We start from the raw sequence: 16,976 nt of genomic DNA, 5'->3' as shown, positions 1-16,976 counted from the left end.
TGCCTGTAATCCCAGCTACTAGGAAGGCTGAGGCAGGAGAATCGCTTGAACCCAGGAGGCAGAGGTTGCGGTGAGCCAAGATCACGCCATTGCACTCCAGCCTGGACAAGAGCGAAACTCCATCTCAAAAAAAAAAAAAGAATACCACACCCTGAATGGAACTGAAGTGATTATTACTGCCCTCAAAGATGCAAAAGACACTCCTTCTGTATGGCTTCTGTAAAAAACAGATGAGTTGTGGCCGTTAATGGTTGTCTGCCACAAACCCATCCACAACAGCTGTGCTGGGACGGTTCAACATGGCCCCTGGCTCTTGGTATGCAGTTATTATCTAGTGAAAGCATTCACTTTACTTTTTTTTTTGAGACGGAGTCTCGCTCTGTCACCCAGGCTGGAGTGCAGTGGCGCAATGTCGGCTCACTGCGACCTCTGCCTCCCGGGTTCGAGCGACTCTCCCACCTCAGCCTCCCAAGTAGCTTGGACTACAGGCACCTGCCATCATGCCCAGCTAATTGTATCTTTAGTAGAGACAGTGTTTTGCCATTTTGGCCAGGCTGGTCTCGAACTCCTGACCTCAGGTGATCCGACCGCCTCAGCCTTCCAAAGTGCTGGGATTACAGGCATGAGTCACTGTGCCTGACCCCAAATCCAAATTTTCTAAAAGCGAAACCAGTAGGAATAGTTTTCTCCATCTGTAAGTATTCAATAACCAACACATCATTTGTTATAACAGTCCTGAGGCATTACAAGATGTTATAAGTTTATTCTGAATCTCATTCAATTGTGTTCAATGTGGCTCAATTCTTTACAAATTAAAATTCTTGAATATATGTTAAAAATTAAAGTCTTAATGTTTCTTCCTTAACTAGACTGGATACACATCAGTTTAACTATGCAAAAGGTAATGCTGGCATGGTTTACTGGGACCCTAAGTGTGGGGAAGGGACTCTGGCTCCAGTGAACTGGCGAGTGTGGAACCTCCCGACACCTTCTGAGGACCTCCTGCCTGTCGTGTTGCTGTGGAGCTCTCACTCCTCAGGCATCCCGATGTTGAGTGACACAAACTCTATCACTGGAATCAATGCTGCTGCAACGACAAGACTTCTTCCTGGTGTTCAGATGCTAAAGTTTAAAACAACCACGACAACACGAGCGCACGTGGCAGTTACAGTGCTTCTCCCTCTCCAGTGTGGACTCGCTGATGTTTGGAAAGATTGGACTTGCTACAGAAGGTCTTTCCACAGTGATGACACCAGTAGGGCTTTTCCCCAGTGTGGATTCTGTGGTGTTTATTGAAGTTGGAGCTGTGGTTGAAGGCTTTCCCACACTCCTTACACTTATATGGCTTCTCTCCGGTGTGAAGTCTCTGGTGGGAGCTGAGGCCCGCGTGCTGACTGAAGCTCTTCCCACATTCGTTACACTGATAAGGCTTCTCCCCAGTGTGGATCCGATAGTGACGAATGAGGCTGCCTTTCCCACTGAAAGCCTTGCCACAATCTTTGCACTGATACGGCGCCTCCTCGGTGTGCATTCTCTGATGTTTAAGAAGGTCTGAGCTCTGCCCAAAGGCTTTTCCACACTTACAGTCGTAGGGCCGGTCCACCAAGTGTGTTCTGTAGTGGAGGGTGAGGTTTGAGCTGTGGCTGAAAGCTTTCCCACACTTGGTGCACACGTAAGGTTTCTCCCCAGTGTGTGTTCTCCGGTGTTTGGTGAGATTTGAGCTATTACTAAAGGCTTTGCCACACTCAGCACATATATAACGTCTCTCTCCTGGGGTAGGTTTAGTAGGAACTGATTCTCTACCTTTCTTGGAGCCTGACTCTTGAAGAGGGGGTTTTGCTCCTTTTTCATTTTCAAGTTTTACGCACTGCCTCTCTAACCTGGCCTCAGGTTTATTGGCGATAATCACAGAAATTATATCCCCTTTGAGCCCATCTGCTTCAGAACCTTTCTGCTCATCTGCTGATTCCTCATGCTGGGTACTCAATCTGCAATCTGAAACAATAAGCAGATTAAGGATACTTCAGTTGTTTCTTGTTCTGAGGAAGAAACTGTTTACCAGAGAAATAGAACCATCAGGTGAGACTGACAGATACTGAAGGGTGACTAAATAGAGCTCATGATAGCGCACAGATACAAGTAAATCAGCATGCAATCTAGTTTACAATGCTGCACTTCTTTATTTGAGACGGAGTCTCACTGTCAGCAGGCGGGAATGCAGGCGACCTCGGATCACTGCAATCTCCAACTCCCTGATTCAAGCGATTCTCCTGCCTCAGCCTCCAGAGTAGCTGGAATTACAGGCACATGCCACCACACCCACTATTTTTTGTATTTTTTTTTTAGTATAGATGGGGTTTCGACATGTTGGCCAGGATGGTCTTGATCTCCTGACCTTGTGATCCGCCCACCTCAGCCTCCCAAAGTGCTGGGATTACAGGCGTCAGCCACCAGGCCCGGCCTCCATACCACACTTTCACACAAGCCCCCACCCGAAGCATTAGGATGTGAAGAGAACATGGCTTTTTCTGCCAGAAAAACAACTTCACATACAGAAGGCAAAATGCAGGACATAGGAAAGTGGTAGCCGGGCACAGGAGCTTACGCCTGTAATCCCAGCACTTTGGGAGCTGAGGTGGGAGGATGGTTTGAATCTGGGAGTTCAAGACCAGCTGGGGCAATATAAGGAGACCCTATTTCCACAAAAAGTAAAAATAAAAAAATTAGGCAGGCATGGTGTGCCCCTGTGGTTCCAGCTACTTGGGATACTAAGGTGAGATCACTTAAGCCTGGAAAGTCAAGGTTGCAGTGGGTCAAGGCGGCAGTGAGCCATGATTGTGCCAGCCTGGGCAACAAAGTGAGACCCTATCTTTTAAAAAATATTTATTTATTTATTTCTGTTGCCCAGGCTGGAGTGCAGTGGTGTTATGTTGGCTCACCGCAGCCTCCGCGCCTGGGTTCAAGTGATTCTCCTGACTCAGCCTCCTGAATAGCTGGGACCAGAAGCACCTAGCACAGAGATGGGGTTCACCATGTTGGCCAGGCTGGTGTCAAACTCCTGACATCAGGTGATCCACCTGCTGGATTACAGACGTGAGCCACCGCACCCAGCTTTTTTTTTTGTTTTTTTTTGAGACGGAGTTTTGCTCCTGTTGTCTAGGTTGGAGTGCAATGGTGCAATATTGGCTCACCATAACCTCCACCTCCCAGGTTCAAGCGACTCTCCTGCCTCAGCCTCCTGACTAGCTGGGAGTATAGGCATGTGCCACCACGCCTGGCTTATTTTGTATTTTTAGTAGAGACAGGGTTTCTCCATGTTCTAGACCATAGTCAGGCTGGTCTAGAACTCCTGACCTCAGGTGATCCACCCGCCTCGGCCTCCCAAAGTGTTGGAATTACAGGCATGAGCCACCACGCTCGGCCTTTTTTAATTAAAAAAAAAAAAAAAATTTTTTTTTTTAATTAAAAAAAATTGATTGCTGCAGGGCCAGAGGTAAGGAAAATGACAAGGACAATTAAGGAAGAGGCTGAGTGGCAAACTCACAAAAACCCATGTTCCCACAGCAATTGAACATAAAAGCAATCAGGACATTCTGACCATTTACAATCATTCCAGCCCCAGATCCGTATCAATCGGAACGAAAGTGCGTGATCTCCAGGAGGGCTTAACCTCATCATTTCACTCACACTGGCTACGTCTTGTAATTTAGTTATAAAGTGACACTCACTGTTGAAACCAGATGGAACCAGTTTATCTTTTTAGAACGCCTCACCAGGCAGTCACACCTCTTCAAAGTCCACCTGGTCATCCACATCAGGGAAAAGGGGAGTAAGAGAAATTCCCTCTGAAAAATGGGCCCCCTTTGAGAACTGTTAGTCCTCTGAGGGTACGGAAGCCTGTCAGCAAGCTACCTTCCTCCAAAGCCCTTTCCCCTTCCCTAGGAACTGCCCTGACAGCTTCTCTCTCTCTGCCCAGCTGTCTCCTTCCTTTGCTGACAGTGACTATCAGCTGCTTCCAGGCTCACTCTCTCCTCCCCATCTGCTGGGGGTCAGAGCTTCAGCAGCTAAAGTCCTTTTCACTCTCCATAATTAGCAATCGCTTGCCTACACGCAGACTTCTCTTCGAGTCACTGCACAGCCATGGACTACATGTGTGGGAAAGAAGTAACTTCATAAAACTTTATTTTTGTTTTGTTTTGAGACAGGGTCTGGCTCTGTTGCCCAGGTGGGAGTACAGTGGCATGATCTTAGCTCACTGCAACCTCCACCTCCCAGGCTCAAATGATCCTCCTGCCTCAGCCTCCCAAGTAGCTGGGACCCCAGGCACTAGTCACCACACCTGGCTAATTTTTGTATTTTTTGTACAGATGGGGTTTTACCATGTTGCTCAGGCTGGCATCGAACTCCTGGCCTCAAGTGATCCATCTGCTTTGGCCTCCCAAAGTGCAGGGATTACAGGTGTGAGCCACCATGCCCAGCCAAAAGTTAACATTTTAAAAAACAGCTGAATGAGGCAAAAATTAAAAAAGAATTTACCAGGACTATTTATGTCATTGTCTTCCAGGCTGCACTGTTACTGCTGGGTAGTTTGCAATTAGTCTAATCAGCATTCCTTTGAGGTGGTAATCTGTCTTTTATGTCTTGGTTACTTTTTTTTTTTTTTTGTAGTTTTTAGTAGAGACGGGGTTTCACAGTGTCAGCCAGGATGGTCTCGATCTCCTGACCTCGTGATCCGCCCGTCTCGGCCTCCCAAAGTGCTGGGATTACAGGCTTGAGCCACCGCACCCGGCCGTTTTTTGTATTTTTTAGTAGAGACGGGGTTTCACCGTGTTAGCCAGGATGGTCTCGATCTCCTGACCTTGTGATCCGCCCGTCTCAGCCTCCCAAAGTGCTGGGATTACAGGCTTGAGCCACCGCGCCCGGCTAATTTTTTTATTTTTAGTAGAGGCAGGGTTTCACTATGTTGGCCAGTCTGGTCTTGAACTCCTGGCCCCAAGAGATCTGCCAGCCTAGGCCTTCCAAAGTGCTGGGATGACTGGTGTGAGCCACCATGTCTGTCCTCTCCAACTCTGTCCTCCTCCTCTGGAACAGCTATTAAACATACGCTGGACATCCTCATCTGATCCCATACTGATGTCCAATGCCTGCCACCTTCATCTTTCTAAGCAGTATTTCAGATGACTTCCTCACATCTACCTCTGTTTACTAATCATGTCCTTGATTATTTAAAACAGCCACTGCATTCTTAATTTCAATGACTACAGTTTTCACTTTTAGAAATTCTATTTTGTTTTTATCAAAGGTGCCTGTTTGTGTTTTTATTAACAATTTCTTGGTTGGGCGTGGTAGCTCATGCCTGTAATCCCAGCACTTTGGGAGACCGAGAAGAGCGGATCATGAGGTCAGGAGTTCGAGACCAGTCTGGCCAATGTGAAACCCATCTCTACTAAAAATACAAAAATTCGCTGAGCATGGTGGCGGGCGCCTGTAATCCCAGCTACTCAGGAGGCTGAGGCAGGAGAATCACTTGAAACCAGAAGGTGGAGGTTCCAGTGGGCCAAGATGGCGCCACCGTATTCCAGCCTGGGCAACAAGAGCGAAACTCTGTTTAAAAAAAAAAAAAAAAAGACTGGGCGCGGTGGCTCAAGCCTGTAATCCCAGCACTTTGGGAGGCCGAGACAGGTGGATCACAAGGTCAGGAGATCGAGACCATACTGGCTAACACGGTGAAACCCCGTCTCTACTAAAAAATACAAAAAAATAGCGGGGCGAGGTGGCAGGCGCCTGTAGTCCCAGCTACTTGGGAGGCTGAGGCAGAAGAATGGCGTGAACCCGGGCGGCGGAGCTTGCAGTGAGCTGAGATCCGGCCACTGCACTCCAGCCTGGGCGACAGAGCGAGACTCCGTCTCAAAAAAAAAAAAAAAAAAAAAGAGCTGGGCACGTGGTGGTACGTGCCTGTAGTTCCAGCTACTTGGGAGGCTGAGGCAGAAGAATCTCTTGAACCTGGGAGGCAGAGGTTGCACTGAGCTGAGATTGCATCACTGCACTCCAGCCTGGAGACAGAGGCAGACTCCATCTCAAAAAAAAAAAATAAAGACTTTATGCTTTCTAAAGCTTTCAGAGTCAACTTCCCTTTCCTTAGGAGGGCCCAGCAGCTTTGTCTTCTGTCCCATCTGGGTACTAAAACCCAAGCCTGTTCCTGGCTCTGATAATCCTTCCACTCCACCCTCTTCTTTGTGTAATACTGCCAAGGGGCTACACCAAGAGATATGGAAAATAAAACTGACCAGATAGGTCTCTGGCTATTTTTATCTCTAATTACTGTGGCAACTCTGGGGAGACCCCAATTGCCTGGAGAGGTCTACTGAGTTCACCATAAACTGTGAAGAATTTAGTTAAGAGTTTAATTTTTCGGTGGCTCAAGCCTGTAATCCCAGCACTTTGGGAGGCCGAGACGGGCAGATCACGAGGTCAGGAGATGGAGACCATCCTGGCTAATATGGTGAAACCCCGTCTCTACTAAAAATACAAAAAACTAGCCGGGCGAGGTGGCGGGCGCCTGTAGTCCCAACTACTCGGGAGGCTGAGGCAGGAGAATGGCGTGAACCCGGGAGGCGGAGCTTGCAGTGAGCTGAGATCCGGCCACTGCACTCCAGCCTGGGCGACAAAGCGAGACTCCGTCTCAAAAAAAAAAAAAAAAAAAAAAAAAAGAGTTTAATTTTTTACTTTTCCTAGAAAATGTGATTTTTAACTCGGCTCAAAACTCTATTTCCACGAGGGAGTTTCACGTTTCAGACACAGCAAGCACGGAGGGAGATTTCTGAGGGCCATGGACTCTTGTCATGAAATCACACCACACACATAAATAGTGGCCTACACCACCAACACGTAAGCAAAGTCCTGGTTTGAAACTATTAGGATTTGGAATAACATGCCATATTTTTGCAAACATATAATTAAACATTAACTCTTGTTTCAAAAATTTAGTTCTAATCCTTCAGGTAAATGAAGGTACTTAAGAGTAGAAACCATAAAATAACAAAATAACATAGGGCCAGCCTGGGCAACATAGTGAGACCCTCTCTCTACAAAAAAAAAATATAAAGTTAGCCAGACACGGTGGTCCCAGCTACTTGGGAGGCTGAGGCGGGAGGATCACTTGAGCCCCAGAGATTGAGGCTGCCGTCCAGCCTGGGTGACAGATGGAATCCCTGTCTCAGAAAAACACACAAAAACACCCTGACAGGGGATGACCATTTGTGGCCTGAGATTATTCTATAAACCATAATATATGGAGATTTGAGCTCAGGAGTAGTCACCTAATGTATCTTTGACGTGTGAAAAACGCCCCATCTCTTTCCATAGCTTCAGAAAGGAGGCTGCCAATTATTTTCCATTTGCCCTTCCCAGATCCATTCTCTGCCCCCGCCTGTGCCCCAGTAAGCTGACCCTAAGGGCCACACTGTCTTGTCTTTCCTGCCCTCTGGCTGCCAACTGGGTTTGCCATTGGGGAACAAAAGCAGGAGATTTAAGGGCAGGAGGAGGGTGCAGTTGGGGTATTTATTCCGTTTTCTCCTCACCCCACGGCAGGGCCTGCAGCCACAACTTCTATCGAGTGACCCCCTCCTCCAAGACTATAGGTCTTACCTGGTTCTGGTAACAAGGCCCCGCCTCTGCCCGTCCCTTTAGGCTCACAGGGAGTAACAGCTTTTCACTGTTGTCGGGTGCAACACTATTCCTTACTGGTTCATTCGAACTGTCTACACCTCTGTTAACAGTTTCTTTATTAAACTCACTTCAATCGACCCTTTAAAAAAAAATTATTTGTAATACCGAAACTTCAAAGAGAAACTGATCCTTTAAGAGTGATCCATCCCCATGCTAGGGCCCAGGTGAAGACAGGCTTACTTGGGGGAGGAAAGGGGACTATGTCCACCCAGTCAGCCCAACCAATCAAGTCAATCTATGAAATCACCTCACAACAAAGAATTACAAATTATTCTGCTTCTCCAACCACAGAGGCCCGGGGCACTGAACAGGAGTCTAACGGCTGGTCCTCACCTCGGGTCTTTCTCGGATCTTGAGTGAACTCCTGCTCCTCACCAGTCTCTTGGATGTACAGGGGCCCCCAAGACTCGTATTTGTGACTGGTCTCCAAGGGCTGTGGCTGCACGCTGCTCGGGGATTCCTTTGCGGTTCCCGAGGAGGATATCTTCTCCCATACCGGCTTCTGTTCATTTGGAGGAGTTGAGACCTAAAAACAATTAGGAATGGCTGGGTTTGTGCATGGCTCACTTTAAGAACAAGAATGAAAATCCCAGGAGAGCTATACAGAACCTCTAGGAAAGAGAAAAGGAAAACACCCATCCTGTTCCATTCCCAAGGCTAAAAGTTAGTTTTGGATGACAGAGAAATATAGGAAGAAACAAGGTCTAATTCAGTAGAAATTTCCATTCAGCGAAGCTTACTGTATGGACAAACCCTTGTTCCTGCCTAGAATGTTTGGCTCCCAATCTCCTAGAATAACAAAGGTCTTCCCGCCTACCTGGTGTCCTGGCTCATCCAGTTCCCGCTCCAGATCTTCGAGGAGAGTGACAGCCTCTTCAGCGCTCTCCGGGCAGTGTTCCTGCACCCACGCCTGGAGCTCCTGGGGCAGGATGGTCAGGAACTGCTCCAGCACCAGTAGCTCCAGAATCTGCTCCTTGGTGTGGATCTCGGGCCTCAGCCACTCACAGCAGAGCACCCGGAGCTGGCTCAGGGCCTCTCGGGGCCCGGGGGTGTCATGGTACCCAAACTGCCTGAACCGCTGGCGGAACATCTCCAGGCTAGGAAGGCACTTGCCTTTCTCTTCTTTCTCCTCGACTTTTACCATCAGAGGCCCCACCTGCTCCTGTGGAGGCCTAGGGCCCAGAACTGGGGCCATGCCTAGTACCTTGGTCATCATATAAACTCCAGAAACAGCCTCACTAAAGATGGGACTCTGTGGGGCAGGAATATTGGTTCCTTTGGGTTTCCAGTTCTTTAGGGTCACACGTTAAACCTAAGAAAATATAGTTACCATAAAATAATCAAACTGAAGTGTTTTTGGGTCTTTACAGCCATACCTTTAGCACAATAAATTGTGGAAATTATGTCCACCATAAAACTACCATATAAAAACAACTGCTCAAAATCTTTCTGGAATGAGCTGGGTACAGTGGCTCATGCCTATAATTCTAGCACTCTGGGAGGCCGAGGCGGGTGGATCACCTGAGGTCAGGTGTTTGAGACCAGCCTGGCCAACATGGTGAAACCCTGTCTCTACTAAAAATACAAAATTAGCCAGGCATGGTGGTGGACGCCTGTAATCCCAGCTACTTGGGAGGCTGAGACAGGAGAATTGCTTGAACCCTGGTGGCGGAGTTTGCAGTGAGCAGAGATCGTGCCACTGCATTCCAGCCTGGGCAACAGAGTGAGATTCCATCTCTAAAAAAAAGTCTTTCTGCAATTAGCTCAGGATATCCTACTTTGATTTCAGTGGTCTCCACTCTCCTAAAAAGTGCAATGTGGCACAATTTTAAAATTAACTTTGCTCCAAAACTAGTTCAGAATTTCACCATTATAGATATTATAGTTTCTGGGATTTTATCAAGCTATCTACTGGCTAGATGCCATCTGTTTAAACCTAAGACATTCAGCTTGAGCAATGAAAATTCACTAGTCAAGGCCAGGCACGGTGGCTCACCCCTGTAATCCCAGCACTTTGGGAGGCCGAGGCAGGGGGATCATGAAGTCAAGAGATCGACACCATCCGGACTAACATGGTGAAACCCGATCTCTACTAAAAATACAAAAAATTAGCCAGGCGTGGTGGTGGGCACCTGTGGTCCCAGCTACTCGGGAGGCTGAGGCAAGAGAATGCGTGAACCCTGGAAGCGGAGCTTGCAGTGAGCGGAGATTGCGCCACTGCACTCTAGCCTGGGCAACAAGAGTGAAACTCCGTCTCAAAAAAAAAAAAGGAAAACTCACTAGTCAAATGACTGGGCCTGTCAGTATGACCTGGGTCATGCTCGAAGCGTGTAATTAACTAGTACATTAAAAATAACTGAGGTCGGGCACAGTGGCTCATGCCTGTAATCTCAGCACTCTGGGAGTCCGAGGCGGGCCTGGACTCGAGACCACCCTGGCCAACATGGTGAAATCCTGTCTCCACTAAATACAAAAATTGGCCAGGCATAGTGGCACACACCTGTAATCCCAGCTATTTGGGAGGCTGAGGTATGAGAATTGCTTGAACATGAGAGGCAGAGGTTGCAATGAGCCGAGATCTTGCCACTGCACTCCAGCCTGGGTGACAGAGCAAGACTCTGTCTCAAAAAATAAAAACAAAACAAACCGAGTGCCAGGTGCAGTGGCTCACATCTGTAATCCCAGAACTTTGAGAGGCTGAGGCGGGTGGATCACTTGAGGTCAGGAGTTTGAGACCAGCCTGGCCAACATGGTGAAACCCCGTCTCCACAAAAAATACAAAGATTAGCCAGGTGTGGTGGCACAAACCTGTGGTCCCAGCTACTCAGGAGGCTGAGGTGGGAGTATCACTTAAGCTCAGGAGGTTGAGGCTGCAGTGACCTGCAGCTGTGATTGCACTATTGAACTCCAGCCTGGGTGACAGAGCAAGACCCTGCCTCAAAAAACAAAAACAAAATCAAAATCAAAGAACAAAAAAAACAAACAAACCACCCCAAAACAACCAATTATGCTAATTTCAAACACATGACAATCTCCATGGATCTGGCTTGACAGCACTTTAAAAATATTAAAAGTCGGCTGAGGCCAGGCGCGGTGGCTCACGCCTGTAATGCCAGCACTTTGGGAGGCCAAGGTGGACGGATCACGAAGTCAGGAGATCGAGACCATCCTGGCGAACACAGCGAAACTCTGTCTCTACTGAAAATACAAAAAAATTAGCTGGGTGTGGTGGCGGGCGCCTGTAGTCCCAGCTTCTAGGGAGGCTGAGGCAGGAGAATGGCATTAACCCGGGTGGCAGCAGAGCTTGCAGTGAGCGGAGATCGCACCACTGCACTCCAGCCTGGGTGACAGAGTGAGACTCCGTCTCAAAAAAAAAAAAAAAAGCCCAGCACGGTGGCTCACGCCTATAATCCCAGCACTTTGGGAGGCTGAGGCAGGCGGATCACGAGGTCAGGAGATCGAGACCATCCTGGCTAACACGGATGTGTTAACTTTAGTGCTAACATTCTGTAAACACGGTTCATATTTATGAAATTAAGGCTTTGATTAGTCTTTATAAAATTAAAAAATTAAAATAAAAAAAAACCATTGTTGGTGGAGTATTTAGCAGTGGAATTAAGACATCAGGAAGCAACCCAAAGCATGAAAAGGGAAACTGTAAGGCACGGAAAAAAATGCATCAGAATTATTTCCCAAAATGTGTTCAAAAGCACTATAACTAAGGCCGGGCGTGGTGACTCACGCCTGTAATCCCAGCACTTTGGGAGGCCGAGGCGGGTGGATCACCTGAAGTCAGGAGTTCAAGACCAACCTGACCAACATGGTGAAACCCCGTCTCTACTAAAAATACAAAAATTAGCTGGGCGCAGTGGCGGGCGCCTGTGATCCCAGCTACTCGGGAGGCTGAGACATGAGAATAGTGTGAACCCCGGAGGCACAGGTTGCAGTGAGCTGAGATGGCGCCACTGCACTCCAGCCTGGGCAACAGAGCGAGACTCCGTCTCAAAAACAAAACAAAACAAAACAAAAAACAACAACAAAAGTATTATAACCAATAACTTGAATAAAGGATTCTTTGGTCAAATAAGTCTGTATGTAGCCAGCATATACCACTGGAGTGCCCAAATTTAGAAATACTTAAAAATTGAGCCAGGGGAGGTGCAACGCCATCTCACCTCCTAAAACAAAGGCCCGAGCACCAAAGGCTAAAATAAACAAGAAATAATGAGGTAGCTGCGCTGGAGAGCATTCTTTAGAATATTTAAAAGGAGTGGCCAGGTGTGGTGGCTAACGGCCTTAATCCCAGCACTTCCGGAGACCAAGGCAAGCAGATCACTTGAGGCCAGGAGTTGAGACTAGCCTGGCCAACGTGGTGAACTGGGGCCATGCATAGTACCTTGGTCATCATATAAACTCCAGAAACAGCCTTACTAAAGATGGGACTCTGTGGGGTAGGAATATTGGTTCCTTTCGGTTTCTGGTTCTTTAGGGCCACATGTTAAACCTAAGAAAATATAGTTACCGGGCCGGGCGCGGTGGCTCATGCCTGTAATCCCAGCACTTTGGGAGGCCGAGGCAGGCGGATCACCTGAGGTCGGGAGTTCAAGACCAGCCTGACCAACATGGAGAAACCCCGTCTCTCCTAAAAATACAAAATTAGCCAGGCATGGTGGTTCATGCCTGTAATCTCAGCTAATTGGCAGGCTGACGCAGGAGATTCGCTTGAACCTGGGAGGCAGAGGTTGCTGTGAGCCGAGATCGCATCATTGCATTCCAGCCTGGGCAACAAGAGTGAAACTCCGTCTCAAAAAAAGAAAAAAAGAAGAAAATACAGTTACCATAAAATTACAAGTTACTGTCTCTACTAAAAATACAAAAATTAGTTGGGAGTGGTGGTGGGCACCTGTAATCCCAGCTACTTGGGAGGCTGAGGCAGGGAATCACTTGAACCTGTGAGGTGGAGGTTGTAGTGAGCCAAGATCGTGTCACTACACTCCAATCTGGACAACAGAGGAGATCTCCTCAGTGGTAGATTAACTTTACATAACTGTTAGAAAATTTCATACTCTATCCAGAGGAGGGCACCCTAAGACCAGGAAAGAAACCGGTGTTTGGGCTGTTCAGCTTCTGTGATCTGGCCTGTGAAACATGGCAAGTCAGCAGGGAGTCATGCAGCACCTGCTGGCATCACACAGGGAGCGTCATGTGGTAACGTAGCATTCATGTGGGATACACTCTGAAAACTCGGTGAATCCAAATTCACAGATGCCACTGGATCACATGACTGCCTCTGCAAATTACAGAAAAAAAAGTTTCCTTGGACATTGCTGCTGGGCAGTTGGCTGGGTAAGCTCATTAGCTAAGCGATCTATTCTAGGCTCATCAATTTTGTGGTTTTATTTTTTTTTTGAGATGGAGTCTTGCTCCGTCACCCAGGCTGGAGTGCAGTGGCATGATCTCAGCTCACTGCAACCTCTGCCTCCCGAGTTCAAGCGATTCTCATGCCTCAGCCTGCTGAGTAACTGGGATTACAGGTGCGTGCCACCACGCCCGGCTAATTTTTGTATTTTTAGTAGAGATGGGGTTTCACCATGTTCACCAGGCTGGTCTTGAACTCCTGACCTCAAGTGATCTGCCCACCTCAGTCTCCCAAAGTGCTGGGATTACACGTGTGAGCTACCACACCCAGTGGCACATCAGTTTTGCGGTGCACACAACTCAAATGCACAACGCATAAAGACTACAAATGAGTAGAGGGCCAGGTGCCCTTCCTCCTTCCTGCACTCTCTCCTTGGTGATTTTACTAGTTGCATGGTTGTAATTACCAATTATATACTCACAACTGCCCAAACTGTACCTCCAACTTAGATATCCCTTCTGACCTCCAGACTCATACAACCAACTATCCACTTGCCATTACCACCTGGATGTCCAGTAAGACATCTCAAGCTTAACATGTCCAAAACCGAATTCCCATCTCTCCCTCCAAAGCTGCTCATCTCAGATAATGGCAACTCTCATTGTTCTTTTTACTCAGACCGAAAAACCTGGGGTCATCCCTTGACTCCTCTTTCACATTTTTTAAAAATTTAAAATATTTCTTTTTTAGAGACAGTGTCTTGGTCTGTTGCCTAGACTGGAGTGCAGTGGTGCAAACACAGCTCATGGATGCCTCGAACTCCTGGTCTCAAGCCATCTTCCTGCCTTGGTCTCCCAAAGTTCTGGGTTTACAGGTGTGAACCACTTCACTGGGTCTTTATTTTATTGTTTTTAAATTACAGAGGCAGGGTCTTGCTTTGTTGCCCAGGTTGGAGTGTAGTGGTGCCATGATAGCTCACTGCAGCCTTGAACACCTGGCCTCAAGCAATCCTCTTGCCTCAGCCTCCGAAGTAGCCAGGACTACAGGTGTGTGTCACCACATCTGGCTAATTAAAAATATTTATTTATTTATTTGTAGAAACGAAGTCTTGCTTTGTTGCCCAGGCTGAGGTATAACTTGAGCTCAAGAGTTCGGGGCTGCAGGGTTGTGACACTGTGCTCCAGCCTGGGTGACAAAGGAATACCTTGTCTCTTAAAAAATAAAGCATGAGGCTAGAAATCAGACGCTTCATTACTAACTCACATTGTCTATAATCACAGTGACTTTTTAAAAGCTATCTAGACTGTTTATCTCAAGAAGCCCATCAAGCAAAATTTCATGGTCTATCATAAACAGAAGGCCCTTGTTCTGTGTCCATTTTCCCTCCTCCTTTACGCCAATCTCCCAAAGCTTATATGCCCTTATGAAAGGGCCCCAAGTCCATTCTGTAACAAGATGAGGTGTAAAAAAAAATCAAATTACCATAGATTCTAAAAACAGAACAGCACTTACAACTTGTGCTAAAATGTTTCACACTCAGCGGGTACCTGAAAATCCCTAGGCGGCCGGGCACGGTGGCTCACGCCTGTAATCCCAGCACTTTGGGAGGCTGAGGCGGGTGGATCACGAGGTCAGGAGATCGAGACCATCCTGGCTAACATGGTGAAACCCCGTCTCTACTAAAAAATACAAAAAATTAGCCGGGCGTTGTGGCAGGGGCCTGTAGTCCCAGCTACTTGGGAGGCTGAGGGATGAGGGAGGAGAACTGCGTGAACCCAGGAGGCGGAGCTTGCAGTGAGCAGAGATGGCGCCACTGCACTCCAGCCTGGGAGACAGAGCGAGGCTCCATCTCAAAAAAAAAACAAAACCAAAAACAAAGAAAATCCCTAGGCAGGCAAATTAGATAATTCTTGAGCCACAGAATTCCACAAATTGTTACAAGTTCTTCTTCTTTTTTTTTTTTGAGACGGAGTTTCACTCTTGTTGCCCAGGCTGGAGTGCAATGGCGCGATCTCGGCTCACCGCAACCTCTGCCTCCCAGGTTCAAGCGATTCTCCTGCCTCAGCCTCCCTAATAGCTGGGATTACAGGCATGTGCCACCACGCCCGGCTAATTTTGTATTTTTGGTAGACGGGGTTTCTCCATGTTGGTCAGACTGGTCTCGAACTCCCGACCTCAGGTGATCCGCCTGCCTCAGCCTCCCAAAGTGCTGGGATTACAGGCATGAGTCACCGTGCCCGGCCACACGAGTTCTTCTTTAACCTGAATCATATTCTGCATCATTTCAAAAATCCTAGGTTGGTCCAAAACCAATACTCACTTTCTCCATAGCAGCCTTCCAATACTTGAAAACAATTGTCTTGCCTCTTAACTCTTTTCCTTGCCACAGCTCAACTGTTCCTTAGATTTCGTGGGTTTCCAAGTACCTCACCCACCAAATCAACTTTCCTTTTTTTTGGGGGGGGGGGAACCAAGTGTCGCTCTGTCGCCCAGGCCGGAGTGCAGTGGCATGATCTCGGCTCACTGCAACCTCCGCCTACTGGGTTCAAGCGATTCTCCTGCCTTAGCCTCCCGAGTAGCTGGAATTACAGGTGCGCGCCACCACACACAGCCAATTTTTGTATTTTTAGTGGGGACGGGGTTTGGCCAGGCTGGTCTCGAACTCCTGACCTCAAGTGATCCGCCAGCCTCGGCCTCCCAAAGTGCTGGGATTACAGGCATGAGTCACCATGCCCGGCCACACGAGTTCTTCTTTAACCTGAATCATATTCTGCATCATTTCAAAAATCCTAGGTTGGTCCAAAACCAATACTCACTTTCTCCATAGCAGCCTTCCAATACTTGAAAACAATTGTCTTGCCTCTTAACTCTTTTCCTTGCCACAGCTCAACTGTTCCTTAGATTTCGTGGGTTTCCAAGTACCTCACCCACCAAATCAACTTTCCTTTTTTTTTGGGGGGGGGGGGAACCAAGTGTCGCTCTGTCGCCCAGGCCGGAGTGCAGTGGCATGATCTCGGCTCACTGCAACCTCCGCCTACTGGGTTCAAGCGATTCTCCTGCCTTAGCCTCCCGAGTAGCTGGAATTACAGGTGCGCGCCACCACACACAGCCAATTTTTGTATTTTTAGTGGGGACGGGGTTTGGCCAGGCTGGTCTCGAACTCCTGACCTCAAGTGATCCGCCAGCCTCGGCCTCCCAAAGTGCTGGGATTACAGGCGTGAGCCACCGCGCCCAGCCCAAATCAACTTTGTCTTGATACTCTTTATTTATACATGGTTCTTTAAGAATGTTTTTCTAAATCTGAGCAGATCCCTATTCTGTGTGTGCGTTCTAGCCCGAACAAAGCCCGAGGGGACTATTTCTTTCCTTGGACTGGATTCTACCCAAGACTTCTAATGACGCTCGGCTTCCCACAGGTTTCCAACCCCTTGGGCGTATTCCCATCAATGAGCCTTGCGTTCCGACCTCCAATTCACAGAAAGGGAAAAAAGGCAGCCACGGTCAGACTGATAGACTGCTTGGCTTGGGGAGCGCACAAAAAAACTATTCTGGAACGCGAAAGAACTTCCAGAACATCTGTTCTTCCAGCTTTCATTTGTTAAAGCCCCAAGTGGAAGAAAGGCTTTCCAGGGAGCCAGCGCCTCCACCAGCTGGGGCTGGGCGGGGACGGGGAGCTCCTCCCCACAGCTCTGCTAGGACCGGTCTAGGTGAGGTCCTCGGAAGCCACAGCTGCTAAATCCACTTCGCCCTCCCCAAACCACTCAGCCAACGCTCCCTTTCTTGTCCGCCTAGCTAACCCGCGAAAAGCAGGCTCACCGTGAATCAGAGCCGCTCCGGACACCGGGAAACCGCACCGCGCACCTCCGGACCGCGCAGCCGGAAGTGCGTC

The 16,976-nt window shown here is 48.2% G+C and overlaps 2 protein-coding genes and 1 long non-coding RNA gene across 13 annotated transcripts in view; 2 read left to right on the top strand and 1 right to left on the bottom strand.

Annotated features, from left to right (window-relative positions):
• Positions 1 to 844, top strand: part of LOC144339708 (uncharacterized) — a 1,571-nt gene extending 727 nt beyond the window's left edge. The window contains exon 2 of the long non-coding RNA XR_013415065.1: positions 448 to 844. This is a non-coding gene — a long non-coding RNA (uncharacterized LOC144339708). The remainder of the gene's footprint in view (positions 1 to 447) is intronic.
• Positions 1 to 1,982, top strand: part of ZNF3 (zinc finger protein 3) — an 18,853-nt gene extending 16,871 nt beyond the window's left edge. The window contains exon 6 of one of the 2 annotated variants that reach the window (XM_077996262.1): positions 870 to 1,982. In XM_077996262.1, coding sequence (XP_077852388.1) covers positions 870 to 961 — 92 coding nt within the window. In that variant the 3' untranslated portion in view covers positions 962 to 1,982. The remainder of the gene's footprint in view (positions 1 to 869) is intronic. The other variant, XM_077996263.1, reaches the window with a different exon arrangement.
• On the bottom strand, positions 721 to 16,976 carry ZSCAN21 (zinc finger and SCAN domain containing 21). Of its 10 annotated transcripts, none has more exons than XM_077996243.1 (6): positions 16,904 to 16,976; positions 14,635 to 14,766; positions 12,251 to 12,531; positions 8,546 to 9,040; positions 8,062 to 8,254; positions 721 to 1,995 (listed from the first exon to the last, which is right to left on the bottom strand). In XM_077996243.1, exons 4-6 carry the CDS (start codon positions 8,942 to 8,944, stop codon positions 1,166 to 1,168), a joined length of 1,422 nt encoding a protein of 473 aa, XP_077852369.1. In that variant the 5' UTR covers positions 8,945 to 9,040; positions 12,251 to 12,531; positions 14,635 to 14,766; positions 16,904 to 16,976; the 3' UTR covers positions 721 to 1,165. The 10 variants fall into 10 exon arrangements, with proteins under 10 accessions (XP_077852369.1, XP_077852372.1, XP_077852373.1 ...); XM_077996246.1 differs by having other exon boundaries at positions 12,457 to 12,531; XM_077996247.1 differs by lacking the exon at positions 12,251 to 12,531.

The sequence above is a fragment of the Macaca mulatta genome, chromosome 3, assembly GCF_049350105.2.
Source record: "Macaca mulatta isolate MMU2019108-1 chromosome 3, T2T-MMU8v2.0, whole genome shotgun sequence".
NCBI classification, from domain to species: Eukaryota; Metazoa; Chordata; class Mammalia; order Primates; family Cercopithecidae; genus Macaca; species Macaca mulatta.
This window is presented reverse-complemented; position numbering and strand designations above follow the sequence as displayed.

Coding starts and splice junctions, on each gene's coding strand:
- ZSCAN21 (XM_077996248.1), bottom strand. CDS start 8,944: ATGATGACCAAGGTACTAGGCATGGCCCCAGTTCTGGGCCCTAGGCCT. Junction 8,255..8,545: donor TGGATGAGCCAGGACACCAG/GTAGGCGGGAAG, acceptor AATTGTTTTTAG/GTCTCAACTCCTCCAAATGA. Junction 1,996..8,061: donor AGATCCGAGAAAGACCCGAG/GTGAGGACCAGC, acceptor TTATTGTTTCAG/ATTGCAGATTGAGTACCCAG.